General features: G+C 49.4%; 2 protein-coding genes across 2 annotated transcripts; both read right to left on the bottom strand.

The window, feature by feature from the left end:
• Positions 1–594: 594 nt before the first annotated feature.
• On the bottom strand, positions 595–5904 carry TGME49_243500 (CAM kinase, SNF1/AMK1 family ToxPK1; the record flags this gene model as incomplete). Its single annotated transcript, XM_018780677.1, has 9 exons — positions 595–717; positions 1865–1944; positions 2403–2596; positions 2719–2788; positions 3269–3413; positions 3891–3973; positions 4656–4736; positions 5007–5138; positions 5730–5904. 9 exons carry the CDS (start codon positions 5902–5904, stop codon positions 595–597), a joined length of 1083 nt encoding a protein of 360 aa, XP_018637513.1.
• A 912-nt stretch (positions 5905–6816) lies between these two features.
• TGME49_243490 lies at positions 6817–16552 on the bottom strand. Its single transcript, XM_002366807.2, has 12 exons — positions 16117–16552; positions 15578–15710; positions 14908–15002; positions 13937–14082; positions 13336–13397; positions 12407–12477; positions 11464–11692; positions 10592–10751; positions 9982–10034; positions 9403–9487; positions 8668–8740; positions 6817–8017 (listed from the first exon to the last, which is right to left on the bottom strand). Exons 1-12 carry the CDS (start codon positions 16340–16342, stop codon positions 7749–7751), a joined length of 1602 nt encoding a protein of 533 aa, XP_002366848.2. The 5' UTR covers positions 16343–16552; the 3' UTR covers positions 6817–7748.
• Positions 16553–16722: the final 170 nt, after the last annotated feature.

The following is a 16722-nucleotide window of genomic DNA, read 5'->3' as shown; positions in this document are numbered from 1 at the left end:
CATAATCTGCCCCGAATCAATCGTTTCTCTCTCAGATAAAACCTATCTTCCCCCCCCTCTTCCACACAGCGGCAGATTCAACTCTGTAACGATTTTTCCGTTTTTCTTCGTAACACGCCGAATCCTTTCGGTCTTATCGAAATCTGCTGTCCGGCGGCGATGAACAGCCACCTAGTCTGCCCGGGGAGTGTTTTCTTTCTCCACTGACGGAGTTTTGGAAATTCGGTGCATTTCTTTTGGTGGGAAGCGGCGCGACGACATTTATAATAGGTCCATTGGTCGATCCTGTCTGAGAAATCACTTTTTTTCGCGCGAAAGTCCCTCCAGAGAATCTCGCAGATGATGCAAGTGACGCGCCAGAGCCGTGTCCAGAAGACGGACCCAAAGTGCCTGCTCCGGTGCTCGCGCGAGGAGTGCCACTTTCTACAGGTTTTTGAGTTCGCATGTGGTTTGGTGGAACCGATGAAGAAGTCTGGACATTTTCGGGAGCGCGAGGACGCAGGGGACGCTTGACTGCGGGGACAGAAGACTCTGTCGGGGAGGTCGCATTGCGAGAAGGGGGGGAAATGCCCTGAGACAGCGGTTCCCAAGACCTCAAAACAGAACGATTGACATACACAGCGTCGTCGATCGTCGTGCCTGCCGGCGGAACTGCTTCAGACGAGGGACAGCCATCTTGGGAGGGGGATCTGCTCGGATTCGATGAATCTGCTTTTGCTGCAGAGGGCGAGGGGAACCAGAGGCAAGCGAAAAGAAACACAAAACCGGCTCGTTCGCACCTGTCCACCAAAACCCCAAAAAGAAATTGCTATTCAAGAAAATGGCGGCAACAACCTCTCGCTTTCCATGAATGCATATTTTTGCATGGACGTATGCATGTGCGTATGTTTGTATGTATATATTTGTGTAGGTAAATAATCTGTATATATATTTACATAAACAGTTATGTGGAGCCACCAGTATACTGAGAGGTGTGCACACATTCACCGAAACGCAAGGATGCATTCACACGTGACTGGAGATTTATGTAGACACAAACAAGTGTTTATATAGCTTATGCAAAGAAGGAGGCGTGCATATGATTGTGTGCATGTGTGTGTATCTGTTATCAATAACAGTAAAACAAACTGTCGCCTTTATCTGTTATCAATAACAGTTAAACAAACTGTCGCCTTTGCCTACAGCTGCAATTGCCGCTGCTTTCGCGTTGAACAGTTTCTTGTGCATCTTCCCATGGGAGCGACTGCCTTAGCCACGCATCGTTCATGAGGTCACTGATTCTGATTCTTTTTCTTGGATCTGGATGAAGCATTGCATTTATAGTTCTCTTCAAAGCCGGAGATGCCGTAGCATCAAAGGGCAGACCCTCCTGGGAACGCAGCGGATGCCACCCCATTTTCTGGTTCAGCAACTAAAATCTCTCAGAACTAGCTCGACGACCAGGGTGCGAGATATATTTTGCTTGAATGCACTGTAGCGTGGACACGCATACGCCAATTCTTCACGTAATTGCACAGATAGCTTGCGTAGCTAGGCACAGTCACGGGGCTTGCTGAATTAAAACTGAACTGACTCCTCGTCTACGGGAGCTTTAGAAGACAGACTGACATTGTCTCTGTGGCTGTCTTCTTCTACACGAGAAAAATCTAAGAAAGAGCATCTTAAGTTCCGGTGAAGCACGCCACTCTACTTTCCTGTCGGTCCAATAGTGTAGGGCGCAGACACAGCCGTAAGAGCATGTAACACTAGGACTCGTGTGTTTTCCGAATGAACGGAACTCTGGCAAGGACGCCTCACGCCGCTGAACAACAGAATAGTTGGGATATGAGAAGGCACCGAAAGCAAAGTTCTCCTGATTTAGTACCGTCCTCAGCTTTTCGAGCGTGTGCCGGTCTGGCCTCTCGAACGGGAGACGCCCATGTGTCATGCCGAACAGAATCACTCCTGTAGCAAACGACGGCTCAGAAATACACAAAGTAGAAGCGGTATTTTGCTTGCTGTGACAAATGTGTCTTCTATCATTGTCGGTCTTCAAACAAAACTGGTTTTTGGAGTCGTCCTCGAAGGAGTTGGGGCAGAACGCATGCTCAAGGCAAGGTAGTTCAAGAAACAAACGAAACAACAGGAGACTACGACTGCGTCACCTTGCCAACGCTGTACAGGACACTGGGTCCTTCGGCACAAGATCCTGTACGGTGGTTCATGTAGTTCCTCTCAGAAGCTCGCTGGCACGCAACAAGTGAAGCGGTTCTTCGTTACTATGTGGCTTGCCTGTGAGTACCCGAGCACGAGATTTTTCGCTGCTGCCCAGGTGTTGTCGTAGCGAGAGAACCTAAGGACATTTAGAGATGCAGCGCCCCGGAGAAGAACCACAGCTCTAACTCGGAAAAACTGTACCTTACCAAGTGCCCAGACATCCAGCTGAAAAGGACTTGAGTGCTTTGACTGTCCATTCCAGACTTCTGGAGCGAGGTACGCCTGAGTCCCTCCTTCCGTGACAGTCGCGTGACTGTCGACCACGAAGTGAGACAGACCAAAGTCCGCGATTTTGCATTGGTTGCCCTCGTCCAGCAAAATGTTCTCAAGCTTCAGATCCCTGTTGACGGTGTGCACAAAAAGGAACTCCAGGCACAGCATGCCTTGTGTAAAGTGGAATTCTGACAACGCCGTCGCTTGCAGTTCAGGGCAAATGACCACACTGGTTCAAAGACCTCTTACCGGTGCACGATGTTTTTAGAGTGGCAGTAATGAACACCTTTGATAATCTGTTCAAAAAATTGCCTGGCTTCTGCCAAGGCGAAGATGACAAAGTGGAAGCCGGCATCCAGATCTGGATAGACGAGTGCGAAGATTGATCGACCGTCTGGACTGGTGAGGGGTGCCGCAGGTCGTTTTTAAGTCGCACACGCAGATTTTTTGCTTTTCGTGGAATCTATTTGGAAGAACAGACTCTTTATCATGATCCACTTTTTAAGTGCAGTAATTTGTGGTATCCAGCGCCTTTTCAATGAACCAACATTTGCATACAAACTGTACAAACACCATTATATTCACTTTGGAGCGTAATCCGCGGATCGGATTCTTTCGAGTGACACTGCCAGATGGTTGACCTTTGTCTTGCATCTATGAAGGTTAAAATGGTTCCGCAGCTGTGGCAAGCAAAGAATGGAAACATAATTTCGTTTTATCATGTAAAAAGAAATCCATTTTATTGGGAAGTAACTGTCCTTTTCACGTTGACGGCGTAGTTTTCCTGGAATAGACTGACCATCTTCCTTCAGGCGTGTCTTTTTTGACACATAATTTCTCAGTTCGCCATTTGTCGCGTACTCCATGATGAAGCAGATGTACTTTGGGTTGTCAACGACGTCCTTCATCTTTATCACGTGCTTGTGAGAAAGATCTCTCAGTGCCTGTTCAGTGAAAATTGCGCTTCAACGTGTCACAGGGTGCAGATTCGTGGTAATCATGAGCTCCAGAAGGATGGAAAAAAAGAATTTCTATCCAAGCGGATGGAAACAAGTAAACTGAGACGGAGTTCCGAATACAAGAGGTAACGCTCCTCTCTTAATCGTTGTCTGCCACACGAGACATATTCTGAGGCGATTAAAGACATGGCAGAAACGAGATATCATTTAGAGGAGCTGACGGAGAAAGCTCCGTGCAGTGATAAATCCCATAAGCTGCAAGAATGATTTTCTTGACTTATCCGCAAAGGGAGACAATCAGTCTCTTCTTCATGGAGTAAAAAACTGTTTGGAATGTGTCGGCAGCGACTCTAATCATCTGCTGCCAAATGGCGAATAACGAGTGCATGTGACGTATGTTCATCAGTACGTGAAGAACCGTTCTCCAGAACAAGCTGTCTCGTAGAGTGGTCAGTACGTTACCTGGATCTCGACGAAAACGCGGTCAGCATCGGTGATCTCGTTGAATGATCTTTTGTTTATAAGCTTGATTGCAACGATCTCTCCTGGTGGTGACAAAGTGCACGCATTTCGCCACTTTGTTGTCGATGACACAAAAAGAGAGAGTTTTAAGGAAACCCATGGTTTTGCATCACGGCGAAAACGTGTGCCCAACGAACGCGAAACTGGTACCAGGCCACCAAACATTCGATCCCTGTATTCCGTACAGATTGCACCTTAACGCAGTTCAATGTGGATCGCCTTATACAAGTTGGCTATAGATCTCAACTAGCAAAACTCTCTCTTTCAGACCTAATACAGGTGTACTTTGGTTTACACTAGAGAAAATTGTGCATGACCTGCACGTGGCAAATTCAGGTGCGGAAACAGTCTGGACAAAATCGTCTTCCATTGTGCCCTACTGCTTATGAAAAGCATATGGGCAACAAAAAAGCCCCTGATACTCGGGTCAGCATGTGACACTGTTGGGATTATGTTGCGCAGTTAATTATTCAGCGAAATGCGGGAAGAACGACACCCATACAAATTCTGCATCTTAACTGTCCTACACATAAGGTATTGCGCTCCGAACACGTTGCCACTCGCATCGCAGTAACACTCTCGCAGGGAAACCCACTAATGCATCCTATTCGAGACGCAGGGTTCACTTCTTGGAGTTTGGAGTGCAATGAGATTCAGCGATGAGCACTTCTGTTCGATAACGTCATCAAATGGGGGAATGCTTGCCTGTTTCAGGGTGGACAGCTTTCATGACTCTACCGAAGCCACCCTCTCCGAGCAGCTCTTTCACGACGTATCCTCCAATTACTGCGGGGAAGCACTCAAAACAGACAGTTGTCTTGCACGGAGTTACGGCGAAACCCCTATCATGAGTACCACTCCTTAATGCCACTAGTCCTTCGTCTACAAACAAAAGTGCTTTCAGGATTGACTGGAAATTTTACAGAAATAGAATCAAATGCCAACACAAACGGCTTCGTCGTCCGGCCTTCACCGACTCCGTTGCGTCTAGAGAACGTCAAGGAAAGACTGGACGCAAAACACCTTGGTATTGGAAGGACTAAGTCGTTGCCTCACCATCCGTTGTCTTGTCGGCCCCCCCCTTGCAAAAATCCTCGCCTTTAGAGATATACACGACATCGTCATCGAGGAGCTGGTCGAAGTCCTGAATTTCGTCGCCGGTCTCTGTGAATGCGCGTCGCGCAGGCGCTGAGAGGAAACAGCAGTATGCAGGAACATCGCTGTATCTTGTGGTTGAGAAGTCACGTTCATTCTTTGGCATCAACCGGACCACTCTCGCTATCTACAGTATCTATCGAGGCATTAATAACGTAGAGGTCATAGCTAGACCATGCATTGTAGCTATCGCCTTGTACGTATACACTGTGTCTCTGCACAAATGATCCGCGATTCATGTTGACCCCCCGGCGTTGTTCTGTTTCCTAGGCCAGTCGGTATGGCGCTAGAAAAACTGCGGCGGTGAGCACAATATGTAAATGAATGGTGATTTCCTCAGACTGGATGCGTGGATGAGTGGATGAACATTATGTGGATGTTGGAAAGCTCGAGATTGTTAGCCCGCGTACCAAGTAGCGACGGAGAGTAGAAGAACAGAAGAAGTATGCGTGTAAAGGCGAAATCATATCTGCATCCGAACGGTATCAACATATTTTCGGCATAGCGAGCTGCGTCAAGACCCACCGTGTGCTGACTTTCCCCTCATCTATGGGAAGCGGTGTAGGGGTTTGAAAACGCGCATGTGGGAGCTCAGAAAAATTTAGCCTCAACAGTGTCACTTACTGACGTTGACCTTGGGCCCGCTCCAGTCAAGAAAGGTTTGGAAAGGTGTGTCTGGGGAAAATTTCAGCTGTACGGGGTCCGACCCGTTTGCCCCGTTTGCTGCGACCAAAATGGTTTTCCAGCCATGGTTGACAGCATCGAGGTCACCGATGTCAAGTTGTGGGTACCCGAGCATTGTCGGAGTCTCTCTCTAACTTCATAAAGAACATCAATGAGTAATGCAAGCTTGGGGTCAAGAGCTCTTCTCGCCACAGCGGTTTCTTCCCAACTACGCATACGCTATCCCCTACAAAATGCAGGAGCGCTTTCAGGGCTGGTTGGCCTCCAGGAGCTACACGGGACTCCTTTCGCCTTGCCAAGCCACCCCTTGTACGGAACACGCAGGGCTGGTGACACAATCGTCAACACCCTCTGGAAGCCTTCACATTCGTCTGCGTTGTCTAGAAGGCATAAGAGTGGATTCGGCTCTGCTCAAACGACCATGAAAACAGACTTGAAGGCTATTGGAAGAGGCGGGGCTCTCAGACATGTTGCCAGGTTGTTCGCACTACATATTTAAAGAAGAAACAACGAACTCGCAGTCTGCCTGGCGTTCCTAGCCGGTCGAAGGAACATTGTAGAAGTTGCAAGCGTGAAATGGGTCCAAGCACGGAAAATCCCCTTCAAAATAAACACACTTGAGCTCGCGGGTGTACGACAATATCTCAAAGCTTGGGCGCTCGGGCCCCCACACGTGGAGCATGCTCGAAATTTCGGCAGTAGCTCATGTACTGTGTCGCCCACTGTTGGTCAGTCTGTGCCGTTCGTTTCATTTTCGCTGGTAACAGGTGGTTACTGCCGAGACACGGGCGACATTAAACTGTCGGGCCCATCGCATACAGAAAAACACTAGCAGGTCCGCTTCAGCAAAATATTGGTGTGCCTCCGTTGTGCTTTGAATGCTGCATTTATTAGGGGCTTGGTGGGGCCTACGGAGAGTTCCGAGATATCTGTTCTCAAACTCAAAAAATGTTTTACCACCTCTTCCAACTCTGGAACGCATGTACAGGAAAGAGATCACCGGTTAGGGTGCATCTTCGAGAGTTGATTGAAGCAAATTAAATGGTGCGTTATGAATGGACAAGCCTATCCTTTTTTGAGACGCTGGGGTATGTGCAGCGTCAGGGAGAAGTGTTATGTTTCCTTCGCAGTCTTCAAAAGGAACGAGATAAAATAACTATGGCAGTTTGCTGCAGGTGGACCGACAAACAGACAGTCGAGAATCGCAGACAAATCTAGCCAGTGACATGGACAGTAGCCTGGGGACTCGGTTACGGGAAAACATGACGGAATAAAAACAGGTGACGGAACACGTAAACACAACAACTGACTCATGAATGTACAAAAACCTGGGCTTCCCGAAAATATTTCTTGTATGGGAGCCACAATGCCAGCGTCATTTGCAAGACCGGGTTCCTCACGCTCTGTGCTCCAGATTGGATGACCCCCGTCGTGCTGTCAGAGACGGTACCTTATCATAAGCTAAAATCCCGTTCTGTGTCCCAAAAGCACAGAAACAGCCGCAGTCATCCGAGCCGTCAGTTTGCCACATCTACTGTTTCTGACGCGACCTATATGGCCTCGAATGTGGCACCTCAACCACTACAGCACCTTTTGGTATAAAGTCGTGTTCCTACCTTTACGTCCACTGGTATTGTTTACCCCGTTATATGCTTCTCGGTCAAGGAATCTCTCGTAATTCACAATTCACATTGCCGCGTGGAATTGGTTTTCGTTTCGTAATTGCCATCCGTTTCAATGACTTTTGCCATCGCATTCGAAACCCTAGCGTAGAGTTACTTCCTGTAATCACCACGCTAGGGTGGTGTTGCTTTCGAGTAACACTGTGGTGGCACAATTCAGTGCCAGTAATGAAGAGGGAACTCAGGGGCATTGACCAACTGGAAAAAAGATTGTGTTGATTCATCCTCTTCCCTGCACGGCTCAGTCCCGGATCTCTGGGCACGTTAGCTAATATCATCAGGACGCACTCTGCTTCTCGCAGTGACCAGACTGTGAACTGCCACTCTCTGTATTCCCTGTGGAGGAGTGTTTCTGCTGAACTGCGAGCTTTTCCGGTTCCTTTTGCTCTGAACTAGCCGTGTTAGTTTTTGTGTTTGCCGCTTCTCGCTCTCGCATCACCGCTGCACGGGCCTCCTGGTCCGCTTTTCTCCACGACTCGGCCATTGCCAAAGCCTGGTCCACGTTGTCTTTGCAGAACAAAAAGAACCCTTGGAGTTCCGCCATAGCTGTAAACACCAGGATAGAAGCAGTGAGGAAATCAAACCAAGAAAGAATCTGGGTGGAAAACAAACCAACGTATCTACCACCGGCTGCTTAAGCACAAAAGCCCCACCTAGTACACTGTCATTTTCTGAAAGGCAACAACACGTGGACTGACCGTTGCTTCCCTGTGGAAACCTGCAAGTGGCGGAAAACCTCAAAATCCTCTTGCCTTTCGCTTATAACTAAACGAGGAAATACCCTGCGAGACTGCGACACGAAAGTTGGGAAAAACCTTTTCAGTAGTTTCCTTGGCTACACAGAAGATATACTCCACAGTCACTCACAGCCACTTATTCATTTGTCTTGAACTATAAATCCGCTCTCCAGGGCCTCACGGAATAAAACCACACGGACGCACATTCAGGAGCAGGGCGAATTAAGGAGACCGGAGGTACAAAAAAGCATTGTTGTTGTCCATTCAAAGATACGGCTCGTATGCGTTTATTCCCGCGGTCGTGTGTATGACAGCGCTATGCCTAGCTGGAAGTGCCGCTTCAGTGGCGTTTAAAGAATTGCCTCATCTTGTCAGGTTGAGACTCAATTGTGATTGGAAATGCTCTATGTATTCTGATACAGTCCCACCACGGATTCATTAGCTACGACAGGAGCTTACACAGCTGAATGCCACTCATAATAGCTTCGAACTTGTCCGCTGCCGCGTCCTCTCCAGGGAAAAACCGGAGAAACTGCGCGCACATGCCGGAGAACAAGCCACGTCGGCGGAAATGAAACGGAAGCAGAGAAACGTCGCGCAGCATAAGGCGACACATCCCATCTCTATGCTGCTATCAGAGTCACTTTGATGACCATTTACTTTGAGCAAATGCTTTACATGAGAGATTCCCCGACAAGATGCATGCACAGTTAATTAGAAGTTCCCAACAGGCTTGGACGTGGCACCCCTCCTCGGCACCATCAAAGACGCACTTGTCCAGGGGTAACACGAAAATCTGGACTTTCACAGATGCATGCTTTCGCCTGTTTCCCCAATCGAATTATATGGTGTAAAAGCATGTTTACGTGACACGGACGTGCTAGAGTGTGTCCAGTTCTCGTTAACCTTCCGAGCATCGCGACGTCTGTCCACAAATAAATCAACTGGTTCTATTTCTACAATAAACGTGTCATCTCAACTGTGCTCTGGTAACACAGGGCAACGTGGACACAGTAAAGGAAGATATTCAAGAGGTAGTATCCAGTAGTCCGTGTTTCTCTATCAATCCCTGGGAAAACGTCGTTTACAGACATCTGGCAGACCCGACCAACTCAACGCATGCATCTTAGCTTTAATTCTCATTCTGCGGCTCTTCCCCTTCTCCGCCACATGTCCTCGTCTGCCCATGCTCACCTGTCTCCGAAGCTGAGGTCGCGTCGCGTATCCAATTCTGACTTTGATGTCGACACGACCAGGACGAATGAGGGAATCTGGGAGTCTGAGAAGTTAAGACATTGAAACACCGCCTTGTTGAAACTGAAGCACCGTTTCTCATTTCATCCTCGAGCGACAAGCGAGCACTATGTAAAGAGCCAAGGACACAAAATCGCTGCGAGGGGCGAACTGCGTCTCACACACAAGATAAAGTGCATGCCCCAACTTGATTCACGCACAACAAAAACGCAAGGGGAAACTCGGACCCACTCGCGGTCACGGCCACAGGCGCGACTCTACAACTCCCGCAAACTGTGAAGGAAACTTGCACTTCTTCTCCTACGCTGTCTGTCACTCGGATTTCGGGCAGGCACCTTATCTCGAACTCTGCACAAAATGTCAATCTGCATGCCGGTGAATACATGCTCTTGCGTTGACATAGCCTCACTTGCTTAACAGCGTATACTCGACTGCCGCTCTGGGCGAGACACATGCGTATATCGGGACAGACGGGTGTTGGCCTGGACGCTGAAAGGCTAAAAAAGATTTTCGGCTCACCTTTCAGGGTGATTTGTTGTCATGATGGTCACGCGCTCTTCCGTTGCCACGATCTGCATGCACCGAACCAAAACACCACCACAAACTCCACTTGCCCCCAGCATTTCATTAACGCTTCCATTCTCCACTGGCTCTCTCTCTGCTGCCTTTCGCTTCATCGAGAGTGATCTAGTGTCCATGGCATTACCACCAAAGGCTGAAGAAAGCATCGGTTCCTGTCGGTAGGAGGGTCACTTTCCTCGCATTCCGGACTTTTGCAAACAAACGTTTGTGGACCACCTGAATTTCCTAGTAAATGAAATATCTGTTGATCGAAACCTACACACTATCCGAGAAAATCCGCCAGTTCTCCCTTGTCTAAAATGTGTAGGATATGATTATTTGTGTCTCTACGTCTAGGTTCCTCCTGCAGTCGGTAATAGAACTGTGGCGAGCGCCTCTGCCATATCGAACGTGACCCTGTTCGAGCCTCTCTGCATTCACGCATGCCTTTATAAGCTTAGTATTTCATCAAATAAGTATCCATATATATATATATATATACACTTATGAGAAGCTGTGAACAGAACCACATTTGTCTGTCCGTTTCTCCGAGAACTGGAACTCTCACCCCATCGAGAGCATTCAGGAGGCCACTGAAGGTGACGCCACGCATGCCGTACGGATTTGCGCCTTTCCGGTCTTCGGCCGCAACCCCAAGGGCGGACTCGGATTTCTGGATCGCTCCGTCGATGTCTTCAAGAAGCAAGAGCGACTGCGGTGGCACAGTCCTGCAGGAACGGAGGTGTCAAGAGAGGTCGCAGAGAGAGAGAAACGAAGTGCACAGAAGAGCGACGAAGAAGAGCCGAGAGTCGAAAGCCATGGCGACGCACAGCAGAGACGACGCCGGTAATCACCCACCAGGCCATCCTTAGACTGTATCAGCAACTCCCCCGATGCCTGGCTAGATGAAACGAAACACACTCAGTCTGGAGGAGCAAGGAAGCCGGCAAGGGAAAAAACGCGAGAGCTGGAGTCTCAAAAGCAGTACACAGCTCCTCCACACGATCCAGCACACTGAAGAAGAGACAAAGGCTCGTGCTGGAGTTCCTAGAGACTGGTATCGAAGAGCATCCGTATCCGCCAAGGAAAGCTGGCAACCACGACCGTACATGTCAACGCAGCATGTGTGAATGTGGGGTGCTGTCAACAACACACCAGGCATCTGAAAGAGAATTAGCTTTGAAATGCTGACCCAGTCGCTCTGGCATGGTCAGATCTTCTCGTCGAGACAGATCTACACTTACGCCTACACCAACATGTACGCAGATGAGAAAGCCTTCGCTGATAACTCCCTAACTTAAACTGCAAAGTGCAGTCTGGACACGTCGTCTAAGGATAGGCTTCGTCTCGGCACCTCAGTTGACGCTCGCGGGTGTACACGGGAGACGGGAGCTAAAGTGTTGAACATCCTCCACTTTTCTTCGGACTCTTCAACCTTACGCGAGAAGGTATTGAAAACGGTCGTCCGTCATGAGAGGATCTGCCACGTTCATGACGCAAATGTTGTACTTGAGTTTCCCCGCGATCGCCATGACAAAGCTGCTCTTTCCACACCCTGGCGGACCGTGAAGGAGATAACCGCGTCGATAGGGAATGCCCCTCTGAAGGTACCACTGTGAAGACTTCAGGAAGCTCACGACGTCCTCATAAACTTGCTCTGCAACCCCGTCTGAAACACACACACACACGAGAGGGGACGGGAGAAACCAACGTTCAGTCAACGGAAATCGGCGATGAGCGTCCGCAGTCAACAGACGAGGATGAAAGGCGACTCGATGCGCGGCACTCGCCTTCGGGGTGCTTCAAGTGCCACTGTCACGCGTTCGTTGACACTGACAGACCTCAAGAGTTCGTCCACCCCACAGTGCGTCAAAAAAAGCTACTCCGTCCGACACAGAAAAGCAAGAGGGCGGGCAAAAAGACACATGCAAAAGCCAGAAACGCGCAGGACGGGGAGACGCGCCAAACCAGAAGAAATTGCTCCTTTCCGCGATGCTGTTTGAGACATTCGTCCTCGTCGACAGGTCTCCCAGCCCCCTAGACTCACACATGCTTATACATATGCACACATGCAGAGAGGACGGCGTGGTGATCTCTCTTCTGTCAACACTCCATTTCAAGGGATACAGGAAAAGGAAAAAAGACAATAATGCACAGATGGATGCCTAGAGACGTGAAGGCCGTCCCGCGTCAACCTAATAGGCATTTTCACATGCATCCAGTTGGAAAAGGAGATCCCTAGTGAGGCATATACTTAGAGCAGGACTACTCAGCACGTGTGAAGCATGCTGTTCTAGACGGATTCGTTTAAATGTCTCTCCATCTGTAAATTCACTCTCCTTTCTTTCAAAAAACACAGTGGACTGTTTGAGCGGCGCCTGACCAGCCAAGACGACGGAGTCAAAAGGACGGACTGTCTTCGGCTCTCCGTACTTTCGCCACTCTGAGGCGACACTGCAACGACAACATGGAAAAACAGGAAGACGAAAAAAGTTCCGAGATAGCAACCGAGAAGCGAAAGACCCCTTTCGGACCCCCTTTGGATACACTGGAAGCACAGGGAAAGAGGCGTCACCTTCGGCGTCTCGCGAAATTTGTTTTCCTCTCATAGTTCCGCCATAATACACGGAACTGTACGAGTGTCGGGAAACCTGAATACGGAAATCCACTTAATCAGTTCCAGTGTAGGTCGCCTCCCAGAGAACAGGACGGAACTAGGCAATTCAAAATTGTTTTCGTTCTTGAGAATGAAGAGACGCGCTAAGCGTGAGGAATTTCAGTAGACGACGGCATTAATGTTAGTCTGCATCGGGTATGTCCTAGGCGTAGTGCATGGATTCCTGCTCACGTAGCGTGTATAACAACATATACATCATTATTGATTGTGTGATTCACCAATACTACCGTACGGGTACTTTATCACCTTGTTTCTGTTTTGGACGTTCAGCAAAAGCAAAGTCTCCAGATCGTAGAATGGGCGGAAAAAAGGTGACATCCTGTACAAACGATTTTCCTACAGACGTGACACTTCCCTTTTCGGAAACCGCAGTTGAGTAAGGGGCACAGTTCCTGTATATTTGAACAGATGACTTGAAACCGATAAACTGGTACACAAATCTGACACATCGTTCGTCTACAAATGGCATAAAGAACATAAAACAAAGACACCAAGACACAGTTTCCCCTTCTCACGCCTTGGCACGAACTTCTTAAGAAAAGCCGAGCGCCAGGCAGCCTGACCGGGGACCATCGGATGTCCGTGCGGAACTGCATGTGAATGCGTTGAACGCTCTCCGTTCGTTTCTCTCCTACCTTCTGAAAATCACTGTTTTCCCCTCTTCCTTCGCGAGAGCGTTTCGGCGAGCCTCCTCCAGCTGAGGAGAAACCCATCGAGGAAGGCCAGAAGACTTTGTAGATTCGAGAAGAAAAGTCATCCGTTTGATACGAGCAAAGAAACGAGTTGATGACGAGTCAGAGAGGTTCTGTTCCCACGAGCGCCGCTGTCTACCCTTCAGAGACTGAAATCCAAATACACTTCTTTCTATGCATACCTGTTTGTCTGACTACGTAGACGCACCTGCATACAGACGGAGTGTCTAAATACATGTGTGGAGTTACTCAGGTGCTCCCACGTAAGCATACGTACACCAATCTTCACAGCTGAACGTATATCTATAGGAAAGATGCGGATGCATGTTACATGGATGTATGTATAGTATGTACGTATGCGTAATATGTATGTATGTATGTATGTATGTATCTATGTATGTATCTATGTATGTATGTGTATACAGGTATGTCGACAACTGGTTGTGGGCTGTCAGTCTGTATCTTCAGCGCTGAGGAGGCAATCCAGAAACGCCGCTTCGGCGAAACGGTCTGGACCAGTCGAGCAAGCCGCTTTTTCACGCACGATGTCCTGAATCGCATGGCGCTGAAAGGCGAAGGTTTGCAAAGTGAGCGTTTCCCAGGGTGTGCCTGTTTGGAAGTCCATCGTTTCTCCCGACCGCGTTCTCTCGATCACCAAAGGGGTATTCTTGTAGCGCAGAATGTGCCGGCCTGAAAGCGACAAGAGGCAGGGAGGCGAGGTGGAGGAAAGAAGGAGGACGCAACTCCGTAGCACCCAGAGCCTCGCCGGAAGCGAAACAGCGACAAATCAGCAAAGGGTACTGCGGCATGAAACAGAGAGAAAACACTTGACAAAGACAACTCACAGACACGAAGCTTTCCACCAAGAAGGAGACGGTGGGCGTGCGGCGCGTAGGGCGCCGGAGTCGGCTGGACATCCCCGCGTCGGTGGAGAGCGAATATGCAGAAGTTGAACTTGCTGTGAGAGGAGGTATTGAGGGCGCCGGTCAGCGAAAGACTCAAAAAGAGACCGTGTCACAAAGCGAAAGGGTACGGAGAAAGAACGGCACTCAGAAACATGAAAATGCAGACGCGTTTTACGGAGAACACCATAGAAGAAAAGGTCCCCAGGACTGAACGAGAACAAGGTGGTAGGTGGAAGTATATACATACTCACATGCTTCTCCGTAGAGTGAGACAGCCGAAGTGAAACAGGTAGCAATGAACGATGAAAGAGAGAGGCGAATAGAGACGGAGATGGAGACACGCATGCTTTGCGAGGAAGAGAAAAAACGCAGACGAGAGAAAGTGGAGAAAGGGAGGGAGATGCAAGTTGAAGCAGTTTCGTGACGAGAGAGGCAGAAGCACGACGGCCGACACGCGACAGAGATGCGACAGAGGTGAAGTAGAAGATGCCGCAAATGCAGAAAACGCCGACCAACAAAGGCGAAGTTGTGGCTAGCCGTTTGCCTCTGTCTCGACATTGAAGAGAACAAGTAAAAACTGACTGACGCAGACCTGCGACCGGACTCGCACCTGGGCTAGGAATGTAGTTGAAGACCGCGCGGACGTTGCCGGCGTTGTCTTTGCAGTACTCTGTCGAGATGCCCAGATGGTGAGAGAGACATCCTCTGCACACAGGCGGCAACCGAAGAAAGGCGCATGTCGGAATATAAGAATGTTGAGGGCGGAAAGGTCCCCGTGCAATGAAAAAGCGGCAGGCCCAGGAGAAGCGAAAGTTGACAGAGTGGAGACAAAAGGACACAGGCGACGCAGAAGGCAATACACTGGAATCAGCGCGGCAACGAGGAAGAACGAAAAGTGACGATAGGAACAGAGAGGCTCCTTTGGATATAAAAACTTTCGGAAACCGAGGAAAGCCTTTCCTCAACCGAACGACGAAATTCTCGCTTCCGTTTTGATATGGTGGGCGTTTCGAGGAGTGAAACTACCGAAGAAAAAGAAGACAGGAGCGTCAGAGCGACGAACCCATGCCATGTGCAGAAGCGATTCAGCAGGCAACTTCACAAGTGAGCAGCAGATCGAACGCTGAGAAGGAGAAAGAAGCGCGAGATGTGAGCTCTCAAGGACCCCTCATCTGCCACCAAACGACACTGGAGGACGGCCTCGGAGGGTCGGCAGAGAACAGGGAGAGAAGGAGAAAAAAGCCAGGAGAGAAGCGTCTAAAAGGGGAAGTGAATCTCACCGGGAAACCAACCACTGCATGACCCAAGGATAGGCAGGATCTCTGACAGGAATTTCGAGAGAAGTGAAGAGTTGCCGCCTGGCCACTGCCTGGACCGTCTGCCAACTCCGACGAGCAAGCGCCGCGCCTGTGCCTGGAAAGAGGAGGAAGAAAGAAACACAAGAGCGGGAGTACAGGATCGGATCGAACTGCAATGTAAGACAACAAAGAAGAGTGGACGAAAATGGAAGTCTCGCTCCAGACGACCATGGAAAAGCAGAAGAGAAGCCGACGAGGAAGAGAAAGGAGAGCAAGACGGAAGAGGAAAAGCAGTCGAAGGAAACAGATGATGGAAACGGGACAAGGACGCTCCAGAGGAAACGTGGAGGAAGAAATCAGCTTTTCAGGGATAAACGGAGAGGAGCAAAGGAGAGTCCAGAAGGACCTCCGAAAGAAGAACGAGACAGATCAGAAGGAAGTTCAGAGGAAACGAAGAGCAGGAAGAGACGCCGCGTTCAGAGAGACAACGAGACACAGACTCACCACGGAGGACGGCTTACCTAGAACCGCGAGGCCGAATCCCGCATTGAAGAGGGGGTTCTCTGTGAGGAAGAGAGGCAGGCAGGAAAGAGGCCATGGTTTCTCCTGAGAGGAGGCTGCGGGGCCTTCTGAGGAATGCGAGGAGACAGAGGTGGGCGAGGGAAGATTAGGAGAGGCGCAGGAAGGAGACTGTCGATTCGCTTCTCTGGAGAGCAGCGACAGCGGAAAGGCTGCAGGCGCCGCCATTGCCGCGGAAGGAGTGGAGAGGGACTAGGGCGAGACAAGAAAAGGAGAGACGGATAAGAAAGAGCAGAGAATGACGAAGAAAGAAATAATGGCGACAACGAAGAAGAAAGGCGAGGGAAAAACGACGGCCGGAGAAACGAGAAAGGCAACAGGAGAGAGAGCGCAGCGAAAGAACACACCAGAGAAGAAGACAGGAAAAGCAGGAAGAAGAATTCAGCAAAGAAGAAGAGAGAAGAAGAAATTTTAAAAAGAGAGAAGGACCTGCAGAGCGCAAAAGAGAGAGTTGAGAAGAACCGGGAAAAAGCTTCTTTGTCACACTGCATGCGCGCATGCATCGACGTGAGCAAAGAAGACCTCGACAAAGCAAGCTGTATTCTCCA

The sequence above is a fragment of the Toxoplasma gondii genome, chromosome VI, assembly GCF_000006565.2.
Source record: "Toxoplasma gondii ME49 chromosome VI, whole genome shotgun sequence".
NCBI lineage: Eukaryota > Apicomplexa > Conoidasida > Eucoccidiorida > Sarcocystidae > Toxoplasma > Toxoplasma gondii.
This window is presented reverse-complemented; position numbering and strand designations above follow the sequence as displayed.